Raw genomic sequence first — 24,712 nt, 5'->3', positions numbered from 1 at the left:
GAGTAAAATTATCTTAGTAATGTAATGTTGCTGTACCTTAATTAGTGAAAAAAAGGTTATTAAAAGAAACTCTTTACAGTGCACGGGCTCCCCATACGCAGCTTCCACTTTACGTGGAAGCCACACTGATATTCATTGAATGGTGCATGTGCCCGTGGCACGCATGTGCCACACCACCATAAGCACAGGCCCCATTCTATTGAATGAGCTTACGCAGTATTTGCCTTACGTGGGGGGTGGGTGGGTCCGGAATGGATCCCTACGTAAGGCAAGGCTCCACTGTATTTGAAACTGCTAGCAACCAGCTCTCCTTACTGCTTACTATATTCTATTGCCATGGAACAACAAAGCAGAGCATGTGTGAGTTCATGTGAAGATCAAATGGGGAAAAGACAGAATCAGGTGACAGAAAGGGATGAGACAGTTTCATTTTCTCACCCTGGTTTGTGAAGATTTGTTTGTGGGGAACATGGATATTTCCTTTAGATCTTTGAAGAAAATGTTGGATCTAAATGGAATGAGCAGTGGTAAATAGAGTGCCAATGTGGTGTAGTGTTTTGAGTGTTGGACAGGGATTCTTAGACAAGGACTATAGGGTTCAAATCTCTGCTTTGCCATGTAAACCCACTGGGCAACCATAGAAAGGTCATACTCTCTCAGTCTTGGAGGAAGGTAATGGCAAACCCTCTTTTCTTGCCAAGAAACTCCTGTGTGAATAAGGAAATATCCATGTTCCTCACAAACACCTTTTAATCCTCACAAAAGTTCACTTTTTTTTGAAGGAACACAGTAACAGCAAAGCAGGGAACAGAATTGGGAAGAATATTCAAAAATATTAAACTGGTTAAAACGATTCCTTGAGTGTCAGGAAGGAAACCCTGATGAGGAGAATGATGGATGGATAAGCATCCAAATTTTATCCTAACTTATTCTTTGTTTAATATGTACATTTTTCTTTGCACAAATAACAAATCTCCTGCATAGAAAAAAGCATTTTATGCTGAAAATGTTTTATGCACAGGAAGCATGCACTTTTTTTGTCATAGAATAAGTTCTGAACTGTGAACAGTGTTTAAAAACTGTGCAGTTTTTAATGACCTTCTCATAGTGAGGAGAAAAATGGTAAAATTATTTGTTCTTACACAGAACAATGAAATTTACAAAGATTTGCATGTCTTGTAGCAATAACACTGACACATGGCCAGGTGTGAGACATGATGGATGTGTGGAGCTGTCAGAGAGGTAGGGTGTGGTGGAGATGATGAGCTGAGAATTCCCAGAAGATGTAGCCATCAAAGTGACTGGTGTTCCATAAAGTGCTTGACAAACTGCAGAACTAGTTCATTTAGGTGAGGAAGGCCATCTGACCAAGCAATTTCAAGCTCTTGTTTGAAGTCAGGGGGGGACATACAAGGCTATCACAATGTAAGTGTGGCTTTGCATGTTAAAAACAGGATACATTAAAGGACAGTGGTTTTGTAATAAACCTGCAAGTGTAGGCACTCATTATAGCTGTGCTTATAACAACAACCTAAATAGATTCAAGATTCTTGGCAGCTGTGTTGATCGATCAATCAATCAATCAATCAATCAATCAATCAATCAATCAATCATCTAAATTTAAGAGTTTTCATCTTTACCAGAAGCAGTTTGTCTAACAGGCAACTTGGGCTCAGTAAATAAAGCTGTGTGGTGAAAGGTACAGGGCTGGAAATAGAAGCGTTTTATTCTACAACACCCAACTAACTTGATCCTGTGATACTGGTTTACAAAATGACAAATAGAGAGAAGAGTACAGACAGAACTTTTTCTTTCTTTCATAATTATAGAACATGGAGTTACCCAAAGAAGTTGACTGGCAGCAGGTTCAGGACAGACAGAAGGAGGTATTTCTTCACAGCATGCATAAGAAACTTGTGGAACTCATTACCACAAGATGTACTGATGGTCTCTAGCTCAGATGACCTGTCAATAATATCAAGAACAAAAAAGATAAATTAATGGTGGATGTCTAGTATTGTTGGTCACTAATAAATAGTGATGATGGGGTGAGCTCCTGTCACTAGTCCCAGCTTCTGCCTAGCAGTTTGAAAGCATGCAAATGCAAGTAGATAGATACCACTTCCCAGTGGGAAGGTAACAGTGTTCGGTGCAGTCATGCTGGCCACATGACCACTAGAGTAGTCCTCAGAAACCCTGGCTCTTCGGCTTAGAAACGGAGATTCTAAGCACCATCCCCTACAGTCGGTCACAACTAGACGTTCATGTCAAGGGACTACCTTTACCTTTAGTAAATAGTATTTTCATGAATGCAAGCCATGACTGGAATTCACATTTGCAGTAACAAATATATAACATAGAATTATGCATCCATAACAGATTCTTACTTATGATCCCTACCTATTCATGATTGTGACAAGATGTAGAGGTCATAAAAGTTCCACAATGCTGCAAGTTACAGAAGTCTGTTCTTCACTGGGATACAGCAATGAACAGAATGTTTTTATCCTCCCCTCTGTGCTGTCTGGTGTGAGGAGGAATTGCAGCAGGAACCTTGCTTCTAATTGTTGCACCAGAGATTGCTGGTAGGAAGGGGGTGGGGATGTTAATTTTTCTGTGTCTTAGTTGACAGGAGATAAGAGAAGATAAGAACACACCTCCATTGCTTTCTGCTGCCTGGTAAAGCAGGATGTGGTGGGGAGACTAGCCAAGGAGATCCTACTTAGTTAAGTATACTTAACTAAGTAGTTATGTGCTTAGGTCTATCAATATGCAAAAGGATCTCATAGCACCTTTGAGAGGTGGCTCCTTTTTGCATGCTCCAAGGAAGTGCATCATGATGGTGCGCACCGTCTGGACTGGCGCGCATCAAAATGGCACCATGGGAGTGGAGTTAGGGCATCCAGCATGAGGATGCTGTGCCCTGACTCCACCCACAGGCCGGCTCTTTCTGCCAGTCTGTATAGGGCCTAACTCTGTGAAAAACACTGTAGTGTAAGCTTTCATAGATTTAGGTTTGCTTCCTCAGGTAAGTAAATCTAGGAAATTATCGCACTACACTCTTAAAGCATTGCTATTCCACTTTAACTGCTCTGGCTGCCTTATGTTGCATTCTGGGATTTGCACTTTACAGAGAGGCAATTAGAATATTCAGCCAGATTGGTTTTAGGTCTCAACTATAAACTCCAGAATGCAACAAGAAGTAGCCAGAGCAATTAAAGTGGTATAGCAACACTTTAAAAGTGTAGTGAAAGAATCTCCTAAACTACAACTTAATTCACTCAATTCCATAACACACTGTAGAAATAATCACGTTTGAGACAAGCTTTAACTTCCCTGGCTGAATGCTAAGAAATCTTGGGAATTGTAGTTTATTGTGCCACCAGAGCTCTTGGACACAAAAGGCTAAATGTCTCACAAAACTACAGCACCCAGAATTCCCTAGCATTGAGCCAGGGCAGTTAAAGTGGTCTCAAACAAAACAGGATTATTTCTACAGTGTGTTTTGGACAGTGTGTCTCAAAGGTGCTACAAGATATGTTTGCATACTGGTATTCCAGACTAGCATAGCTATGTACTAACCAGGTAGCTCATCTAAAATCTCACCCCATATATTTCTGAATCCCAGATGGTGGGACAAATTATAGTGAAGAGGGACTTACCTACATGCTTGTGAATCTATCTGTTCAATCACTACTGGAAACAAAAGGAGGTTCAAAAGTGAGACTCCTCTTTCCTGCATAGTGAGTGATGTGTGAACTCCTAACTCACCATACATTTAGAAATGGAGGAGTAATGAAAAATACAGGAGATGATCGCACCTCCTCCACTGCCCGATTTACCTCCTCCAAATTTGGCTCAAATTCGGAAGTTAGGCTGATTTTATCATATGGCCTTTTCTGTCAAAACAGCTTCCTGTTGCCTTCAGGACTGAATCTGGGCCCCATAAATTGCTTTGATGCCATTTTTTTCCAATTCGGAAGCTTCCAATTTGGAAAAAATGGCTGTCAAAGTGACTTACGGGGCCCAAATCCAGTCCTGGAGGCAATGGGAAGCTGTTTTGACAGCAAAGGCCATGTGATAAAATCAGCCTAACTTCTGAATTTGAGCCAAATTTGGAAGAGGTATATCATGCACCGGAGGCCATGCAATAATCCCCACAATTTGAGTTATTGGATCCAGCCTGGGTTATTGGTATCTAGGTCTGGAGAGGGAAATTTGTCCACCTCTCCTTGATGGGGTCACACTTCCCCTGAAGGATGAAGTTCGCAGTTTGGGAGTACTTCTGGATCCGTCTCTACGTTTGTCATCTCAAGTGGATGCGATGGTCAGAAGTGTTTGTTACCAACTTCGGTTGATATGCCAACTGCGACCCTACCTCGACTGAAAGGAACTTGAAGCTGTAGTGCATGCTCTGGTAATCTCTCATCTCGACTTCTGCAATGAGCTCTACATGGGACTACCCTTGTATCAAGTTTGGAAGCTTCAATTAGTGCAAAATGCGGCAGCCAGGTTGGTCACTAGTTCTTCGAGACTTGACCATATAACACCTATTTTGAAAGATCTACATGGGCTCCCAATTAGCTTCCGGGCACAATACAAGGTGTTGGTCATTACCTTTAAAGCCCTACATGGCTTGGGTCCAGGTTACTTACGGGAACGCATCTCCCTATACAATCTGCCCCACACTCTTAGAACAAGTGGGAAGAACTTCTTGGAGATACCAGCATCCAAACATGTTTCTACTTCCCTAAAGGCATTCAGCATAGCTGCCCCTAGACTTTGGAATGGACTCCCAGAGGAGACCTGCCTTGTTACATCCTTAGAAATCTTTAAGAAGGTGGTAAAGGCAGAGCTCTTCCACCACGCTTATCTTCCTGACCTCCTATCAAGATCACTAGTATGGAACAAGACCAGCTGACCCTGTGATTGATTGATGTTAATGTTTTTAGATTTTTATGCTTTTATGCTTTTATGTTTTTATTTTTTAACTGTGGTTTTAATGGTGCAGTAACTAATGCTGCAGTACTGTAATTGTAATTTTAACCTTGCTGTGATCCCGCTTCGATCCATTGGGAGAGGCGAGAAGATAGAAATAAAAATTATTGTTGTTATTATTATTATTATTAGCAGTAGTAGTAGTAAGGGACCCAGTTCAGCCCCCCTTTAAGTAAAAAGGGTTCATTATGAAAGAGATGGCAATCCAACTTACATGAATTCAGACTCTCACTAACTGAAGCTGTGTTACTGCTGACATGCTGAAAACTGCCCAACGCTTTCACTGGAAAACTGCCCAGTTTTGAGTCTCAACATTTTGTGATGATAGAACATGATGTTCTTAATGAGGCAGACACTGAGGTTTTTTGCTTACATAAAGCTTGCCCTTCACACAGTAGTGATATCAATTTCTTGGAAGCATAGAAGGCATGTCTATGAATGGCAAACACAAATGCAAATGGAAGCATTTGTTGTTGTTAACTGCTTTCGAGTCAATCTCAACTTATGGCGACCCTCTGGATGAGACATCTCCAAGACCCTCTGTCCTCCACTGCTCTGCTTAAGACCACAGTGGGACATTTTACTAAGTGTGAATTTAACTCTCTTTGTTTTCTGTGTTCCAGATCCAGAATAACTTATGGGCAGGAAATGCAGGTAGCAGTTCTGTGGTGACTTCGTGCATGCTTCCACGTGACAGTTCTTCTTGTATGACCCCTTATTCCCATTCGCCTCGGACAGATTCTGGGTACTCAGGCTTTTCAAACCATCAGAGCCAATTCAGCCATGTTCCACTGAATAATTTTTTCACTGACTCTCTACTTTCTGGAACGACCAATGGACACGCATTTGAAACCAAACCAGAATTTGAACGGAGGTCTTCCAGCATTGCGGTTCTACGAATGAAAGCCAAAGAACATACTGCTAATATCTCCTGGGCCATGTAATGTAACAGAATCTCTTTCTTTTTCAATGTCAGGCAACCCAGATGCCTCTGTCTCCCAATTTTTATTTCCCATACTTAAAGGACCCAACAATAAGCTGCTGTGTGAAGACTTGCGAGTGATCAAGATGTACAGTGGAGCCTGCTTAAGCAAATACCTAATATGCTATTTAACAATAACATTTAAGCATAAGCATGTTTGAGGATTAAATACAGCCACCATGCGCCAAGTTCCAGAAGCCCTCTTAAACAAATAGCCAAATTATGTTTTATTGTATTGGTTGATGAAATATGATTGTAAAACCTGCAAAAAGAATAAACCTGTAAAAGTAGTACATCTGCTATATATTGCTTGATGTCAGTGTGGGGTACAAGAAAAATTCCTTATTCTCTATAAAACAGGAAGTCTGCAGAGGAAAATGCATTTGTTATTATGTCAGTGCTGTAAAGGGAAACCTTTTAGTAAGCTCTGTGCGGTGAATGAAATACAGCATTCCACCAGTTAATAAATGGGAGATGCTGGAAGACCTGGCATCAGATGGGCCGGGAGGTTTTCCCAAAAGGCCATGCGTGTAATGATTTGCTAATACTCTGTTCTTAACATTTTGTCCCAACAGATATGATGGGAGTTTCTGGAATTTTAACCTTTTCAGAACCTATTTATTTAATAGTGTGCTGTCCAAAGCTTCCTGGATCTGAGAGAAAGACCATTTGGTGTTTGACCTTGGCCTACAGCACAGTACTAAAGCATCTTTGGACCAATTCCTCATTGCTGCTTTAAGTTTGCTCTTTTGCTTTGTGTTTTAGATAGGCTAATAACACTCAGCTGTAAATGGCTGTAGTTTGAGTGCTAGCAATTCTTCTTTGCTTTAAGGAGGTCTACTTTTGCTGCCTAGATGAAGAACTTTTCATGCCATTACACATCACTTGAAAATGATAACTTTTTTGGTACAGCTTCCACCATATTTCACTCAGTATGGTCAATGAACATGCTGCCTGGGGGATTCTGGGAGTTATAGTCTAAAAAGTAAGATTCCTAAGTCTAATTGAGACATGTAGTTAGGCTTGCATGGAATTCTTTGTAGAAAATCCTGTGCGAATATACATATATGGTTATGTTACACTAGTGGTAGAGAGAAAGTTCATAATTTTTCATTTGCAGGTCAAAGAACAGCCTGCCCGAATTGGAAAACCAAATTGGAAAGAGTAAGAGGCTAGTGAGAATTTTGCACAATTTTCTCTTGGCATTTGAATCTTTCACACTGTTACTCTATGTAGGAATTATTCACCAGAGAAATACAGTTTTGTGTATGTGGAAAAACACTATTTGCTATGGATAACACCAACATGAAACCTTTGGCCATCCAGATGTTTTAGACTTCAGTTCCCATTGTTCTCTTGACCATGTTTTATGGAATTTCTGGGCAGTGATGTCCCAAATATTTGGAAGGCCAAAATTTCCCCACACCTATTTAGATATTGAGAATGTAATGGACAAATATGACAAACAGATACTAGTGAATAAAGATCCACTTGCATGGACCCAGGGATTGGCCATGATTTTTTTGGTCGGCTGTAAGATGCTCAGTGTTGAATATGGGCTTCTTATAGCTTAATATGTAAAGTAGCCCTCAAAAGCTGATAAAACAGCTTGGGAACATGCATATTTTGGAAATTTAACCAAATCTGGGAGTTTTCCCAGAAGCACATCAAATCTGTGTCCAGTCTTGATGACAGACACTAAGCTGGAATGTATTTGAATTCTACATTCATACACTATTTTTATTTCTCTCTCTCTCTCTCTCTCTTTCTCTCTAACACACACAGAGAGAGTTTAGTTTAGGATGAGTTGTTTCTTGCTTGGTTTTATGCATATAACTTTAGGAATATTGCCATTATGTACATAAATTGTGTTTTTTTCCATTCAGGTGTGTGTGTGTATCTTTTGAGCCACCTGTTGACTTGTGGGGACTGCCTGAATTTTTTCTAGGCAAAGAATACTAAGAGGTAGTTTTGCCAGTTTCTTCCTCAGAAATATGGCCTACAACACCCAGCATTCTTTGGCAGTCTCCATCCAAGTACCAACCAGGTACTGATTAGCTTCCAATATTTAGGCTCTATAGAAGCAGGAAAAAGAACAAGCTTTACATTAGGTGTGTGAGAGTGTGTGTGGAGTGCCTTTGAGTCACCTGTTGACACACACACACACACACACACACACACACACACACACACACACACACACACACCCCTACAGGAGGGTCTCGAAAAGCAAGCTATACATAACAAAATCAATGAAAAAAAATTCACCTTCCAAAAGAAGCCTGTCTGTGAAGTTGGCTTGGTTATTATGTTACTACTACAGCTTGAAGTGGAGTAGTATTTATTTCAGGAGACAAGACTTGAAGTTTTTGTGATACAGACAGTTCTTTCCATGGACCTCTATTCAGAACCTTAGCAATCCAAACAGGTACTGGTATTGTAAGCACTATTTGTCAGTAATGTTTTGCACAACATTGTCAGTTACTTTCTGTATATGATTATATAATTGTTAGTTTCTCTTTGATTGTGTAATTTTTGTTCATTATATAATTAGTAGTTACCCTCTGTATGTTCTTTAGTTACTTTCTGTTATATTTCAAATCTTGTATGTCTTATGGTGACCCCATTAATTTTTGTATGCAAAGAATAATCAGATGTAATTTGCCAGTTTTTTCTTTGAAAAATAGCCCACAGCACCCGGTATTCATTGGTGGTCTCCCATCCAAGCTTTAGCATCCTTCTTAGCATCCAAGATCAGATGGAACCTGGAGCTGTAGAGGCTTGTATTTATGGAAGGGATAGGGGAAACATTTGGAGATGCCTTTGGCTCCCTTCAGCCTCTAACTCCACTTCTCATGAGTTTCTGGAAATGAGTCTTGGAGAGTGATGAGGTCTGCAGGGAAAAGATAGAATCAGGTGAAAGCATCTCCCCCTTTTCCATAAGGGGGAGTATTTCTTAGTGCAGGGTTGAGGAATCCAGATGTTTTAGGGTTCAAGTCCCAAAGGTCCCAGTCAACATAGGTAATACTTAGGGGTTGTGGGAGTTATACTCTAATGTATCTGGAGGTCCAAAAGTTCTACAACTCTAGCTTAGTGGAACTCTGTACATTTCATCCCTGGATCTAAACCATCATTGACCACAGAGTGAGAGTGATTCAGTGCTGTGAAAGGTATTTTATGGAATGATCCTCAAATATAAAGGATATTTTGAGCATCTCAGTTCTAGGGCAATCCACTAAAAATTATGTTCTATTGATTTTGAAGGAGTTTACTCCCATGTAAATGAGGATAGGGCCACAGTCTTAATTTGTTTCTTAAGACACAATATAGACAATACTATCAAATGTAGCCTGCAAGTACACTGGTATACATTTTGCAAAGTATGAATAACATCTACTGAAGTTCAAATTGAGTTGAAATTTCAAACTGACTGGTGTGTGTGTCTGTGTGTGTGAAGTTCAGTTGATCCCTGCAAGGATTCAAGGCAAAACTCCCACTGAGCAAGAGAAAACCTTATGTGCATACATGGCATGTCAGTACCCCTGCTACATAAAGAAATTAAAATGTCAGCAAACATTCTGAAATTTCTGGTAGGAAAAAGAAGTATGTATGTGTTAGGGATGAGGGGAATAGGGGGAGGGGGATGAAGAAAAATATTTTACATCTGGTGAATTGCTATCTGCTTTGATTTACTTCTCCTCCCTTTCCCCTGTCACATTCCAGGCTCCTTTAGATGAGCAAAATGTTAGCCTCTTTGAAAGAGGCAGTCATGCTCCCAAGTTCATAAAGGCAAACTCAGCTTAATTGAAATAAAGGAAGACTTGAGATTGGGTCTGAGTAGGACATTTTCTCACAACCGCTGAACATGAAACAGGAAGAGGGGGACATTCTCTTCTGAGAAAGCCTGAATGGCAGAGCAGTAATGGGACAAGAGCAGAAAGATACTAAATAAAATATAAGCTGTCACTTTGCTCCTAATGCTGTTCTTACCACCAATTCATATTAATATAGTGCCAAGAGAGTTGCTATACATGATACTGAGAAGGCACAATGACTGTTAAAAATGCATCTATAGCTCTGATTAATGGCATCAGCTCATAATTATTTTACAGTTCAAAGTGTTGTTTAACTGTTATGTTAAATAAATTCACATACATGATGACAGAGTTACCAAATATGGCTGACTGTCTAATGGAACCAAAGCAAAGACCATAGCAAGGTTTGGGACTATCCCATCAACTTCCACCTGAAAAGGTACTATGCATATTTGTAGTTTGTTGTTTGTTTTTTGCTCTGGAATGCACACTTATGAACCAATTTTAACCAAAACTGATATTTCAACAACTTGGCATCTTTGCCATTTTCACACAAGTTCAGCACTAATAATCAAAGTTCAGCTTTGTTTCACAAAATTGCCAGTTTGTTCCATTTTGCATGGAATTTGACTTGAAACCTGTTTTATAGATTGTAGGTACTGCCTATTGATCTTTTGTGATTAGGCTCCACAAATTATCCAGCAATTTATGACAAGACTCCATCTCAAGAGCAAGAAAGTGATACAGTCATAAAGAGAACTGATTAAGGCTTACTTTATAATTGTTTGAATTAATTGTATGTATTTATTATGTATTTATTTCTGCAGTGCAGATGAGGCCTCAGTTACTACTAGTTACTTAGATAGTTTCGAATGCAAATACTAAGCACCAGGGATGTAGCCAGGATTTTGGGAAGGGGGTGGTGGTCCAGACTAAGTGCCACCATTATAATGGGGCTTGGGTGCAGCAGTGCATCAGCACACACCATTCATTTTATCTAATGGAAGAGGGGGTGTCCGGACCTCAAGACCCCCCCCCCCCTTTGGCTATGTTCCTGTAAGCACACAGAGCTGTGTAAATATGGCTTGCTTTTTACTGAGCAAAATGTTTTTGTGTTGTACAGCAGACATATACCAAGTCCTGTCCTTTCTCTCTTCAGTTTCCCCCCCATTGTTTTGCAATCTTGGGTTGTATGCCATTTTTTGCTAGTTGCCAACATTCATGCAAATAATCTCATGCCAGAACCCTAAGACAAGAGGACATTACTTTGATAGCAGTTGTTACCATCACATCTTACTGTGCATTGGCTTGCAGAGAGGGGGCTAATTTCGCTATTAGACTGAGGCAATTGCCTCATGAGAGCAGATGCTAGAGGTGTGTGTGAGGGGAGTAGTAGGAACACTCCAACTATACTCCTCTGTTGGACAACAGAGCTTTTTCCTGTCCTGCAACTGGTCTGGAGCTATGAGGCTGGTGATCTCCACAGCGTTGAAGCAAAACATTACTGTCATTCCACTTTCTGTGTGTGGAATGGGGCTTAGAGATCTTGTCTTTTTCCTAGGTAGTACGATACTTTAGGTTTCAGAGGCTGAACATAAGATTATAGCATTAGAGTAATAAAGATGGGAAGTACATTAAACCCCTGGTTCAGCCGGTTCACTTTGTTTCTTTGGCATGAGATTTACAGACCACATTGATTTCTGAGATGCTTGTGAAATTCTCCTGAGACAGGTTTGGAAAACAAATGAGAAATAGGAGGCCAACTTTTAAAGCTTTATGTTTTCTACTGTTTGGGCTTTCTTTCTTTCTTTCTTTCTTTCTTTCTTTCTTTCTTTCTTTCTTTCTTTCTTTCTTTTTAAAAAAAGTCCTTGGAAAAACTAGAATGTGGAAAAGTTACTTTTTTTGAACTACAATTCTTTCTAGGCTTGCATTCTCTTGGATGCTGATTGGGGAATTTCATGAGCTGCAGTCAAAAAAATAAATAAAAAAATAGAAACTTTCCTGAGCTCTTGGGGGGGGGGGATCACATCTTCCATAGACCCTGACACACTGATACCCCATGCCTCAGAGTGTAGGAGAAGAAACTCCTTTCTTTCCATTTGGTGTGCTGTTCTGCTGCTGTTTCCACAGATTGAGATAAGGGAAGGAAGTAGCTGGGAGGAATGTATTGCAGAATGATGGCAGCAGCTTTGGAGTAAGGGAGGGTGACTGAGCAAGTTGGAAAATTCTTCCAAGCCCTTTGATTGGCTCAGAAAAATTACCCAAGTTTTGATTTGTTCTTGTTTCTCAAAGTACATGAATAATTTCTGAGGAGTACAAGAAAAAAGCTTGTACTTCTCTTAATGTAGCATATTCTCAGTCTTTAAAAATTCCTCTTATGCACAAGGAGCTGTGCAAGAAGACTGAGTTATAAATGATAATTCTGGGTTTAATACCTGCCATGATTTGGACAAGCTGGCTATCTAAAATTTGCCTATGTATGGAGGTCCTACTTCAACCTCCCTCCCCAAAATTTCTAATTGAGTTCTTCTCATTTAAAACGTTGTGTGCCTTCAAGTCATTTCTGACTTATGGCGACCCTAAGACAAACCTCTCATGGGGTTTTCTTGGCAAGTTTCTTCACAGGGGGCTTGCCATGGCCATCCTCTGAGGCTGACTAGGTCAGGGTCACCCAGTGGGTTTACATGAACAAGCTGGAATTTGAACCCTTTCTCCAGAGTCATAGTCCAACCCTCAAACCACTACACCACATTACTCCCTGAAAGCATAGATTTCAGTAAAAGAAAATAACTTTCTTTTCTTTTAAATGACCTATCTGTTGAAAAAGGTTTTTAGAATGATTTTAGAACGTATCATTTGCCTAGAAAGGAAGGAATTTTATCTCTGTGTGTAACTTTAAAGCCAACACAGAAATGCCGTTTCAAATTATTTACTAATTATCATCTCTTTTCTTGCCAAAAATGTGTTCACAGTCAGCTTGGAGAAAACAGAATGTGGGTGAGAGGCAGAAAGAATAGGAAAGGACCCTCAGGATTAGCAGCTTGTAAAATACCTTGTTTTAAAAACTGTAAAATTTGAAGATTGAATCAAGACAGCATCACTTTGAAGTCCTGATGAAAAAGATCATCCCTGTGAAGCAGTTGGCACATTAAAATCGTGCTAGGGATTGGGTGAGTCAGTGAAAAAAAATGTTTGTATTAGTCTATATAAAATTTAGTCCTTCGGGGATCCTTGTGCTTCATAGAGAAAAATTAAAAGTGAGAGGAGGGATAAACCAGCTTTTTACTGTTGAAAAAACAAAATTGTTTCTTATTGCAAAATGTGTTTTTAATCTTTTGGAAAGTTTCTACATAATCATGTTCAAAGGTGTAGCATGTGGAGCATACCAAATCAATTTCCAGATAAATTTTATTAGGGTAGTATCATGAAAACTTGAAAAAGTAATCCCTTTGAACCACAGCACCCAGAATCCCTGGGCAATAGGGTCAGTGGCCATGCCAAATTGTGGATTATGGGTATTGTAGCCCCACAAGTAATTTCCAAGCTTTGATCATTTGTAGGAAACCAGCTCATGCTGTACTTGGCAGTCATGAGTTCCTATTCATTTACCTATATTATTGTAATTCCAGAAATTCTTCTAGTCATACCAGGGGATTTGCTCTTATAGAAGGCATTTTTAATTTTTTTTTAAACTATTGAGAAGCAATAGTGGAGAGATTACAACTACTCAACCTTTATGTTTAAAAGGACATCATAATATAAGAAAGAGAGTGTGGAAGCAAATTTCCTGCCATTTATAACTAATTAGAAGTACCAGGTTTAAATTAAACTTCCTCCCTGCATTTACAGTGGAAATTATCCTCATTACATACCGCAGGAGGGTTGCAATGCACTTCAGACAAGTAGGTATTCATGAGCTTGTTGGAGCAGAGGTCTGAGGAGACGCAGACACTGCACAAAACTTGTCATAGCTTTGTGCATGGTTTTATCACTGAATGAATGAGAGTCTTTTGCACTAGCAAGTCCCATGATGAATGAAGAACCAGATAATCCAAGTCAGTTTGGAGCCATTAGATTGAAGAGTTAACTTCTGTTTGCTTCTATAGTCTAAAACAGCCATGAGAAAAGAAGCACAATTTTAGAGTGGCTGAATGACCCAATATCAGGTAGAGAAGGCCAGTCCACAAATTAGTGAACTGGACTCGTAGAAACTGATGCTTATTTAACCTTGTAAGGGTATATGCAGACTGATGAAAAGCCTTGGAAGTTGCACTTGTATTGATTAGGATTTTTTTAAAAAAAAATTCAAATGATGCCAGTCCTGTTTCAGTCTATTCCCCATGAATTCTTGGGGGCTTTATTGCACCAGGTAGCAATGCACAATCAAATAAGGATAACTGTACCTCTGGAAGGGTTTGCCTCATGATTATGTTATTGTTCTGTTTTTCGCCCATCTGAAATGTGCTTCTTTTTAATAACATGGAAAATCTGTTAGTGGGCCTCTTTCCTTCATCTGTTGTACTATGATTTCCAGTGCAAAAATTCAGTCATGGTTGTATGGTGATTTGGAGTGGTCATTTCTGGCCAGTGGGCATTCTGTCAGTAATGGAACATCTGTCCACCTCCAATGGCCAAGATAAGGAATGGGAATTTCAATTTGATCTGTCATGCAATTGGAGGCTCTTTCCTACAATCCAGTTTTCTCTGCTCTTTCTGCTTCAACCATGGAAGGACTATAATGCAAAGTTCAGGTGCCTTCTTTTATGAACTAAATCCCATATCCTCCAATATTTCACAGATGATAACTGGGACATGTGCAGTCCAGAAAACATCAGGGTGTGCTCAAGATATCTAAAGCTAGAAATGAAGAAGAGACAAACTAGGAGAGGATGCAGTGGTTTCCTAAACTTTTAAACTTTTTTCCTTTATAGAAAATATCCTTTGTCAAATTACTGCTCCCCACACCAACTGGGGCTTCTCAGAGAAGCCAAAACTTTGCTTGCTGTTCTCCTGCCTCCTTTTCCAGACCTCTTTGGGAGCTTCTCTCACTAAGAATGCTATATAATGCTATAATACCCCAGGTGTGATAGGGAAAGAATAGTTCTCATTGCATAGCACTTTTGAAAACAATGCTATTTTAATCTTATTATAATGTGAGAAAGGACTCATTGTGGGAAGGTTGAAGGACTAGGTGGGATGTTTTAAACCTAGGGGTCGAAAAGATATTTTCCTGTTCCTAGGACTTTTTGTGGATTTTGCAATATGTAATGCTTACATTTGACTTGATTGTCTTGGTACCTACTGTAATATTGGGTGGGCCCACAAACATGAAGTTATGAATGGGGATGTGATCACTATCAAGGGAACATTCTTTCCCCCCATTATAGTTCCTGGAAGGGGAGGAAATCCTGCCCACATCATACTTCCAAAAAAAACTTTCACCAGAGAAAAGGACAAAAACCTGGGAAATGAATGAGCCCTCACTGAGTGTGGGAACAAGAGCAACTGCTACAAGGTGTGAAAAAGAGAATTATTGGAACTATTGGAAGTCTGAAGAAGTTCTGAGAGGTCAATTCCACATATGCAGATAGCGTCTTTTTGCCCTGTTTGTCTCTTTTTATATACCCGCCTTGATCCAACACAGGGAGAGGCGGGATATATATATATATATATATATATATATATATATATATATATATATATCTCCATGGTTATGTTTCAATTTGCCTGCCATACACAGCCACTGGAGATGTATAAAGAGTCTTAGCTATAGCACACACTGTCAATTTTTTTTCCAGATAGAAGTGCACTAAACATTTGTTGGCCATATGGTAGAAGATGACTGCTAATAGAATACAACCCACTTTATACAGTGCACATCTGTTTCTATCAGGTACAAAAAGAAAACAAAAAGTCTTTCCCCCTTTTCTGTCCCTTGGAAATATTAAGGCTTGCAGGGTGCCCATCAAGGATAGTAGTACAGTGAAACACATAAATTGTGCACACCTCTTTCTGCAGACCTGTTTTTTTTAAAAAAAGTTTCTATAGACACAGAGTTCAGAACAATAGTGGATAATCCCAGGATCGAGCTGCTTATATAGATTTTACTGTAATAGCCTTTTCCAAACCAGGATTTAAAGTTTATCTCCACTTCTGTGGCTTCAGCCCATCAGTTCTAGTCCTTTCCTTGGTGGATAGAAAAAATATGAATAAATGAACTCTTTCTAACCATACTGGGTTTTTATTTTGGTTTTTTTTAATGTGAAAGCACTTGCCATACTCCTCTGTTCACTGTATATGATTAATCTGTTCCCTCAGTAGCAAGGATGGGAAAACTTAACAGAGTATTTTAACATGAAGAAGCAAATCCCTGTCTTGTAACTGGCAGGATCAGGCTCTTACAGGAAAATCTTATGCAGGTTTGCATGGAAGTACATCTGTTTGAGTTCAATAGGTTTTCATTCAAGGTAATTAGAGCTAGGAGTTCCAGCTTTGTAAGGATGTTATCACACGGGGGTGAAATTGGGGGAAATTTTAAAAAGGCATTTTCCCAGGACATTTGTGTGATTGCAGGAAAGATTTTTGCACACATCACAATTAAAGAGGACTTATTCTGCCTCTTTAAACCCCTGATTCCCCAGTGTGATAAAGTCCTTTGACTGAAACCCTATATATACTTAATTTAGGCGTAAGTCCCATCAAACTCAATAGCAAGGCTGGGCAAGTTTTACAGTGTTCTTACAGCTACTTTGTATTTCATCAGAATCACCAGAACTCAAAGCCTGGGAAAATTACACTACTTTTTAGAATTAAAGCTCCCAAAATTTGCCAGGGAATTTGGGATGTTTTGCCAGGCTCTATCTATCAAAAGACTCAGGGTCTGAAGAGGTGGCCTGCAGCCACCTCCAGCTGTGACAGATTTTTAATTCATTAATTCATTTAATTCATTCATTTAATTCATTAATTCATTTAACTAATTCATGGCCAGCTGTGCAGACTGGCCATGAATGATTTGGCACCCTGGAAAGTGCTTAATAGCTGCGGCACTGTGACTTTAAGGTGCAACTTTTGCACTGCGTTGTGTAAACGCAGTGCCAGAGGAGCGCTGTCACACTGCATGCCATGTGGAGAGTCACACAGCATCATGTCACCATGGGGGTGGAGTTGAAGTGTGTGTCATATGGATGCCACACCCTGCCCTGACTCTGCCCCCAGACTGGCCTTAATGGCCGGTCTGCACAGCCCCTTACACAATGTTTTCAAAAAAAGGGATAGAGAGCTACCTGTTGGGGATGCTTTAGCTGGAGATCCTGCAGTGAGCAGGGAGTTGCAATCTATGGCCCATAAATCTGCTTCCAACTCTATGATTCTATGATTCCAGGTCTCTCCAGCAGCCTGTTGCCAATGCACCCCACAAACAGAAGAGCACTGCAAATGTCATTTTCCAGCAACCCAATCTACAGCATCTCAGAAACACTTTGGTTGGGGCATTGCCAAGGTGCAAAGTTAGGGATTTTATGCAAGGGGTAGGAGCACTGTCATGATGATGGAGTTCCATCACTGTAATTATATTGATGATGGAAGATCTCAGCCACTATGTTCTTTCTATTTAATTGAGGAAAACAAATTGCAATTTTTCAGTAAGATTTCCCTCACAAAATGAACTAAAGGAAATTTTTACCCACACTGAGTGCAAAACACTTGCTACTTATTATGTATAGCCCAGAAATCTGCCAGTAGATTTCCAAAGACTTTCTGCTTATTCCTGCTCAATAAGATTTACTTTGCCAAATTAAACTGTTAACCTACTTGGTCTAGGTTACAAACAGCATGTAACCCCTACCCCCTCCCTTTTTTTTGCAGCTCTACAAATCCTCTAAAGAGAAGCATCTCTTTATTGTCTCAGAGAAAAGAGTGACAAAAGAGACATTTTATCTTCAACTGTATCATTTTCCCTTTAAAAGAAGATGCATGCTTCTTGTGCACCTTGTTTGTAAGCAGGTTTGGACTTCCAAGAGCTGCCCAGGCATACCAATATACTTGTAAATAAGGTGCACAGGGAAGACATGCCTTGTTTTAAAGGAAAGGGAGCTTGTTAAAGGTACATCACCTTTCCCCCAAACTTCAGTGGCAGAGGTTGTGATGAGGCTATACTTCCTTGCGGATTTGCCAGGGCAATGCGGCCCTCTGATCCTTGCAAGTGCTCACTCCTCATTTAAGCTGACCATCTTCATAACTCCATCCTCTTGTGTTTTTTTTAAAAAAAATTCCAGCTCTTTATTTTTGCTAAGTTTATTTTTTATGATTAGCTAAAGAGTATATGCTACAGAGAAGCATGTGAGTGAATATACACTCTCTTCTTAACATTTCCACTCCTTTCTGTACTATATCTGATCATCCTGCAATAAAAGTAAATTTATGGGAGCAGGTCAAGTGTTCCCTTATCTTACTAAAAAACGACACTGAAATATTACTGTAAAGTATTGTCAAAAATGGACTTTATGGTTGGGCTGTCTCTTCTTAAATTAGATTGTGTAAAGGCTTAAAGCTAGCTGTGAGATAAAATATTGTTTAAGGCATCAATATCTTGGGAAATATGGATAATACTCTTGTCACCATGGTCCATAAATTAAAGATTTATGAGCACAGGTGATCAGCAGGCATAGGGATTAGACTAGTTTCCATCCTCCCCTTGGCTGCCCAAAGAGATAGGCAGAGTGGGGGGTGCTGTAATAAAAGTGCTGATCCTGTTGCCACACCTGCAGATTTCTTATTTGAAGCCTTCTCTCTGTATCAGCCCAAGTGCAGGATGTCAAGAGATTTTTCTTTCTTTCATAAGACCTCACCATCCTTTTCTATGTTGTGGGAGGTATTTGGGGTTGGATATCCTCTTATTTCTATAGCCAAGATCCAACAGTAGTGTTGGTGGAGAGTACACGCTATTTCATACAACACCAATATAGCACTAGTTGGTGAGACATTAGAGCACTGTGGTTGTGAATTCCAAATATCATTCCCTAAACTTCAACTCCCAGGATTCATGTAGGCATGGCAGTTAAAATCACATCATAGCACTATAACTATGTAGTGTGAAAGGGCCCAAATTTTCTACCAGTACACTTATAATAGTGCTGTGGAGGTACCTCTTTATCACTGGGTTGCATCAATGCAATAATAAAGTCTTAGGCTCAGCTCTTTCCCTTAGGTTAATGACTGGCCATGAAGCTGAGCCCAAAGCCATCTATATGCTTTTGTACACCTGTAAAAGAAGAAGCAGTCATTGCCACCTCAGACAATGGTGGAAGCTTTTGCTACTTTCCTGGGAAACTGGAGGTTGTTCAGGTGCATGCTCAGGGTCAGTCAGTGAGCAAGGGGGAGGAACTGCACCTGGGAGCCTCTGGATGCCTTTTCACACCCAATGCAAAGTTATTGTGCAAAGTTATTGTGCAAGAAAGTCCTAGATACCTCCTTCTGCCACATCTTCAAAAGTAATCATGCCGGTGTGCTGGGTGGTGGTGGTGGTAAAACCAGGGCAAGTAACCCGTAGGACTCTGGTCTATGATGGCAGCTGCTAAGTTTGGACAACAATGTCATTTAAGTGAAAAGTATGCTTTCCCTACAAATAAGAATATTGTTATAAAACAATATTGTCAAACTATTATCAAAATATTCTGCAAAATATTCTGCAATTATTTCTAGGAATTTTTAAAAAGGAAAGTGTATGTGTTGTTACAAAACAACAATCAGCACCAATGTCACCCAGTGCTCCCCCACCCCACCCCAATGATGCTACTCCCCAAGCCACACATGCATGCAGCAAATACAAGAGGACAGGCTGATTGATCACAAAAATCATCTATACATCATCTATCAAATTTTCTTCTATTAAAATCTCTGTGGAACCAGGTGGAAGCAACTGCAGTTTGCACAACCATACCCAAAACCACAAATGATTTTCCAAATGCAAATACGCTAATCAAGAATACAAACACAGGGGGATCCATGTTGACCATAAGACAAATTCCCAAGTCCATATTGTGCTGAAACCCTTATTAGGCTAATCAAAAAAGGCACAACATTCTTTATGCAAGCTTTGGAAGCATGCATTCTACTTCATCAGACATTTTTAACTTTGTTAGCCGCCCTGATTGTTCTCAGAGGGGCGGGACACAAATAAATTTATTATTATTATTATTATTATTATTATTATTATTATTATTTGGTTAAAAGAAATGCATGTAAGCAAGGGAGTCAGGAAGAGATGTTATGGGGTGGGAGGGGAAGGCAGTTTAGCACAGTCAATAAGATTTGGTTAAAAAACAACACTCAAATCTGTCTCTATCCAGTGTGGAACTCAAAGGTATCTTTGTAGGAAGAGTGAAGTGAATGCTGGAAACCTCCATATTGGTGTGAGGAAAAATCATTAGATCAGGCAAAGCATGTTGATAAGAGCTAAGCCTTTAGTTGAATGGAATTAACATCAAGTCCAGGTTTAAGATGGTATAAAGAACAAACATTCTCAGTGAGAAGGCACAGAAATCTTGCACCATTTCACAAGTGAGTAGAAAAATATAGAGGTTTCTCTTTCATAAACGTGATAATGAGACAAAATGAGGATTTGCACCCCCAAGTACCAAGAGTTGGCAATAAAATCATTTGAGGTATTCTTGTATCTTACTGGCACCCCAATGAGGCCTTGATTGGAAAAAAAAATGCAATCTTTTAGTTCCGCTCATGTGTACTTACAGTGTAACTGCTGCTAGTGTACTGTACAATTCACAAAAAGACTTGTTCTGTAACGAATTAGGTGCATGTTTTCATATTTGTAAACTGACAGGCTTAACAGCTACAATTACTGCCTTTTTAAAATTTACATTCTGGATATAATGGGAAATGGCTTTTATTATCTACCAAGAAACTGGAATATTTTCTGATTATGTAGTATTCTCTTGTACATAACAATTCACAAGCCAAACAGGATATCAGTAAATAAATATTTCCCCATTAGCTTTAATCAGAATTTTAATACTATAATGAAATGCATATGTTTGAGGTGTAGGTGCAGTGAACTGAATAAGTAATAAACTAGCAAGGAACCATTTCAGCTCTTTACGAGGCATAAAATGTTATGGAGATGAGATTTGCAATGAAAGCCTGTTGCAATAGATTTAATAATCAGGGCAAACAAAGGAAATCTACAAAAACAGAGAAAACAATTATCAGCATATAAACTGTTGACCATTCAGCTGTGAGAATGCAGGAATAGATTCGTTCTTGAATCTCACTCATTCACTGAACTTAAATAATTAAATATCTTAACAAAGTTTGTCAGCTTGTAAAATGGACTCATCCCCATTAGCTTTAAATACATATTTGAATTATAGGACTCTTTAAAAATGTATATATCCCCTTGAATTATTTTCATCTACAACATTACCCAGTACCCATATGGTGTTATCATTTTCCAGTATTAAAAATGCATTTGGGCATTAGTGGTAACTTCAAAACAAAATTAAAAACTGAATAAACACACCAACTACAAGGAGGCTTTGCAGTGTATAAATGATAATTGTGAAAATGAACTTCCAGCAACAACAGCAGCAACAACAAAATGACTGAAGATGACCACACTGCATTCATGAAATTTAGAAACACAATTGTGGAAGCTTATATTGACAATGCAACCCTACAGATGTCTGTTCAGATGTATATGTTGTTTTCAATGGAGCTCACTTGTAATTTTTCACTAATTTTATTCTTATAAGAAGTAGCAAATAATTTTAGCAATTTTTTCCCCAAAAACTGCACAGTTTTCAATGTTTATTCATAATTCAGGATTTATTCTGCACAAAATTCGCATGCAGTTGTTTTGTTCCAGAAACAGCCTTTTCTGCACCGAAAATAATGAGGAAGATTCTTCACACTACGTTATAAACTGGTTTGGAAACCAGTTTAAAAGGGGGTCATTTATACTTGCACCAGTTTTTCTTGACCTGACCTTTGGGGGTGGTGGCGGAGCAAACCCCATTAACCCAATGCCTTTGAAACCGAGGCATTTTCTGCATCTTTTCAAAAGCACTGGGTTTTTTTTTTAAGGGAGTCACCAATGGGGACACACTGTCGATCCCATTCAGGGCACCCAGGAGGGAGGGGTAATGGGCAGAGTGTGGGCAGAGGGGCGGAACATACCCATCTCATCCCACAGTTCTTGGCTTGGTGACATACTGCCATTGTTTTTTCCCCTCTCGGTGCACGCAGTTGGTGGATCCAGTGGATTCAAATTTCTCACACTGTCAAGTGCTCCCTTTAAACCATGACACAGCTGTTTTCCTCTTTTGCCAGTGAATTAGCCCCCTTATCTGCACCAATGCCTGATGCCCAGATGTTGCCAAAGTCAGGGTGGGGGTTCTTTGAGAAACATGGTGCAGCTTGTGTGTGTGTGTGTGTGTGTTTAAAATGACAGTTTCTGCGCACTTCTGCATTTGCATGGCTTCCACGGGTGTTTTGCAGGGGTTTCTTTGCAAGGGTTCTTCAGAGGGGCTTGCAATCACCATCCTCTGAGGCTGAAACAGTATGAGTCCCCCAGTTCAAACCTATCATGAGGGTTTCTTGGCAAGGGTTGTTCATAGGGGCTTGCCATCACCGTCCTCTGAGGTTGTGACAGTTTGACTCCCCCAAGGCAAATCTATTGCAGGGGTTTCTTGGCAGGGATTCTTCAGAGGAGTTTGTCATCACCTTTGTCTGAGATTGAGACATTGTGACTCCACCCAAGGCAAACCTATCGCAGGGGTTTCTTGGCAAGGATTCTTTAAAGGGGCTTGCCAGTGCAGTTCTCCAAGATTGGCAGGGAAGGAGTTACATGCCGAAAAGGGGAACATCCCAACTCACCTGAGGTCCCTCCAAGCTGTGGACCTGTGGACCTCTCTCTCTTTGTTGGCAAAGTGCCATATTATTGCAGATGCAGAGTCACATAATCAACTATGACAGTGGAAGAAGAATGACACAGATGTGCATCATTTGATTGACGGTGTACAACCCCCCCGAGAATGAATGAATGAGTTCGATATAGAAGCTCCATTTTAAATCGATACTTATGGTATTGTGACTGTCAACAGGGTTAAATTGCACAGGAGATATTGAAATGGAACAAATATATTGGAAACTTCGATTCGGAATTGCAACATCAAATCTCCTCAGAGCTCCTCACTACAAAAATGCTAGTGTGAATGCATTCCAGGATTCTTCTCCTCAGGGATTCATGACATTTGAAAAGAATGTTTTGGAACAATTTCTTTGGAATATTTTTGAATATTCTTTCCATTTCACCTTTCAGATAATAGAATGTCAGTGGGAAATCTCTGGCCCATAGATGATATTAAACCTACCAGGTGTTTCAATCTAACCTGGCAGCCCTCTGACCAGACCAAGCCCCCTAACTTATCCCACTCTTGCCATTTTTTTAAAAAAAATATTCTTTCATTTTTCTCATGTATCATCTTTGTGTGAAAACATACAAAAGCAGCAAAAGCAACCCTAAACACATTTTCCTTTAAGATACCCAGTTGTTGTTGTGTGCCTTCAAGTCATTTCTGCCTTTTGGCAACCCTAAGGTGAAGCTATTATAGGATTTTCTTGTTAAATTTCTTCAGAGGGTGGTTGTCATTGCTATCCCTGAGAGAATGTGATTTACCCAAGATTAGAAACACAGCCTCCAGAGTCATAGTGAAATACTCAAACCACTATGCCATGCTGGTTCCCAGCACCATGACTAGTACCCCAACAAAAATCTCTCTGAGGTGCCGATTGCTCTAAAGCAGCTCTCCTCAGTCTGTTCTGCTCCAGATGTCTTGGATTGCAACTTCTATAATCTCTTACCATTGTCCAAGATGACTGGTGCTTTGGTGCTTTGGAATCCAATAACATCATGAAGGCCACATGTTCCCCACACCTCACATTCAACATTCCTTTGTACAGCAGGGCTGGGCAAAGTGCAGCCCATGGGCTGTATATGGCCCCAGAACCATTTTTGTGTCCCCTGGATTTTGGTCTAAGAAGCATGCTGCAACAAGCATCCATTGGGCTATTTTATGCCCAAGAGAGAGAATTCTGAGTCATTTTCTGTTGTAACAAGGCTTTCCCTGAGACTGAAAGAGCCTTATTGTTGTTACATGTTTTCAAGTTATTTCCTTGGCACGATTTGCTATGGCTTTCCTCTGACACGATGGGACTTAAACAAGGTCATCTAGTGGGTCTCCACAGCCAAGCAACAGGGATTTGAACTCTGATCTCTAAAGTCCTAGACTAACACTCAAACCATTAGGCCATATTGTATCCTAGCCAACCTGTATGTCCCTTAAAATGGTTAAAATGCCCCTTGGGGCAATTTTAAAGTTATTTTTGTGGTGGCGGCGGGGGTTGGGTGGGTAATAAATGGATGCAACCCTATAAAATCTTTTGGGAGGGTAGTGTTGCACCTAAAGGTTTGCCCAGCTCTACTTCACAGGAAGGGGGAGAGAAGTGTGTCTGTTTTTGTTGTTGTTGTTGTTGTTGTTGTTGTTGCTGTGTGCCTTCAAGTAGTTTTTGACTTATGGTGACCCTAAGACAAATGTATCATGAGGTTTTCTTGACAATATTTGTTCTGAGGGGTGTTGTCTTTGCCTTCCTCTGAAGCCAGGAGTGTGTGATTTACCCAAGGTCACCCACGAGGTTTCTATGGTAGAGTGGGGAACTGAATCCTGATCTCCAGAGTCAAAGCCCAACACTCAGACCACTATACCATGTTGGTTCTCTCTTCCCAATTTACATGTTGTGAAAGATGAATCCATTATTTACTGTGTACATCTTTGTTTAAAACACCCATATCTCATTTCTTCATATAGTTCAGTAATGTAATTAAGTATCTGACTGAAATTACAAC

General features: G+C 39.9%; 1 protein-coding gene across 2 annotated transcripts in view; it reads left to right on the top strand.

Moving 5' to 3' along the window:
- ALX1 (ALX homeobox 1) overlaps window positions 1–5,942 on the top strand; it is a 39,935-nt gene extending 33,993 nt beyond the window's left edge. For both annotated transcript variants that reach the window (XM_089526805.1, XM_089526804.1), the window contains exon 4: window positions 5,622–5,942. In XM_089526805.1, the coding sequence (XP_089382931.1) occupies window positions 5,622–5,942 (321 nt within the window). The remainder of the gene's footprint in view (window positions 1–5,621) is intronic.
- Window positions 5,943–24,712: the final 18,770 nt, after the last annotated feature.

This window comes from Sceloporus occidentalis, unplaced genomic scaffold, assembly GCF_023333645.1.
Source record: "Sceloporus occidentalis isolate IW3139 unplaced genomic scaffold, rSceOcc1.0.p SCAF_5, whole genome shotgun sequence".
Taxonomy (NCBI): Eukaryota; Metazoa; Chordata; class Lepidosauria; order Squamata; family Phrynosomatidae; genus Sceloporus; species Sceloporus occidentalis.
Note: the sequence above shows the minus strand (reverse complement) of the source record. Positions and strands in the feature narration are given on the sequence as shown.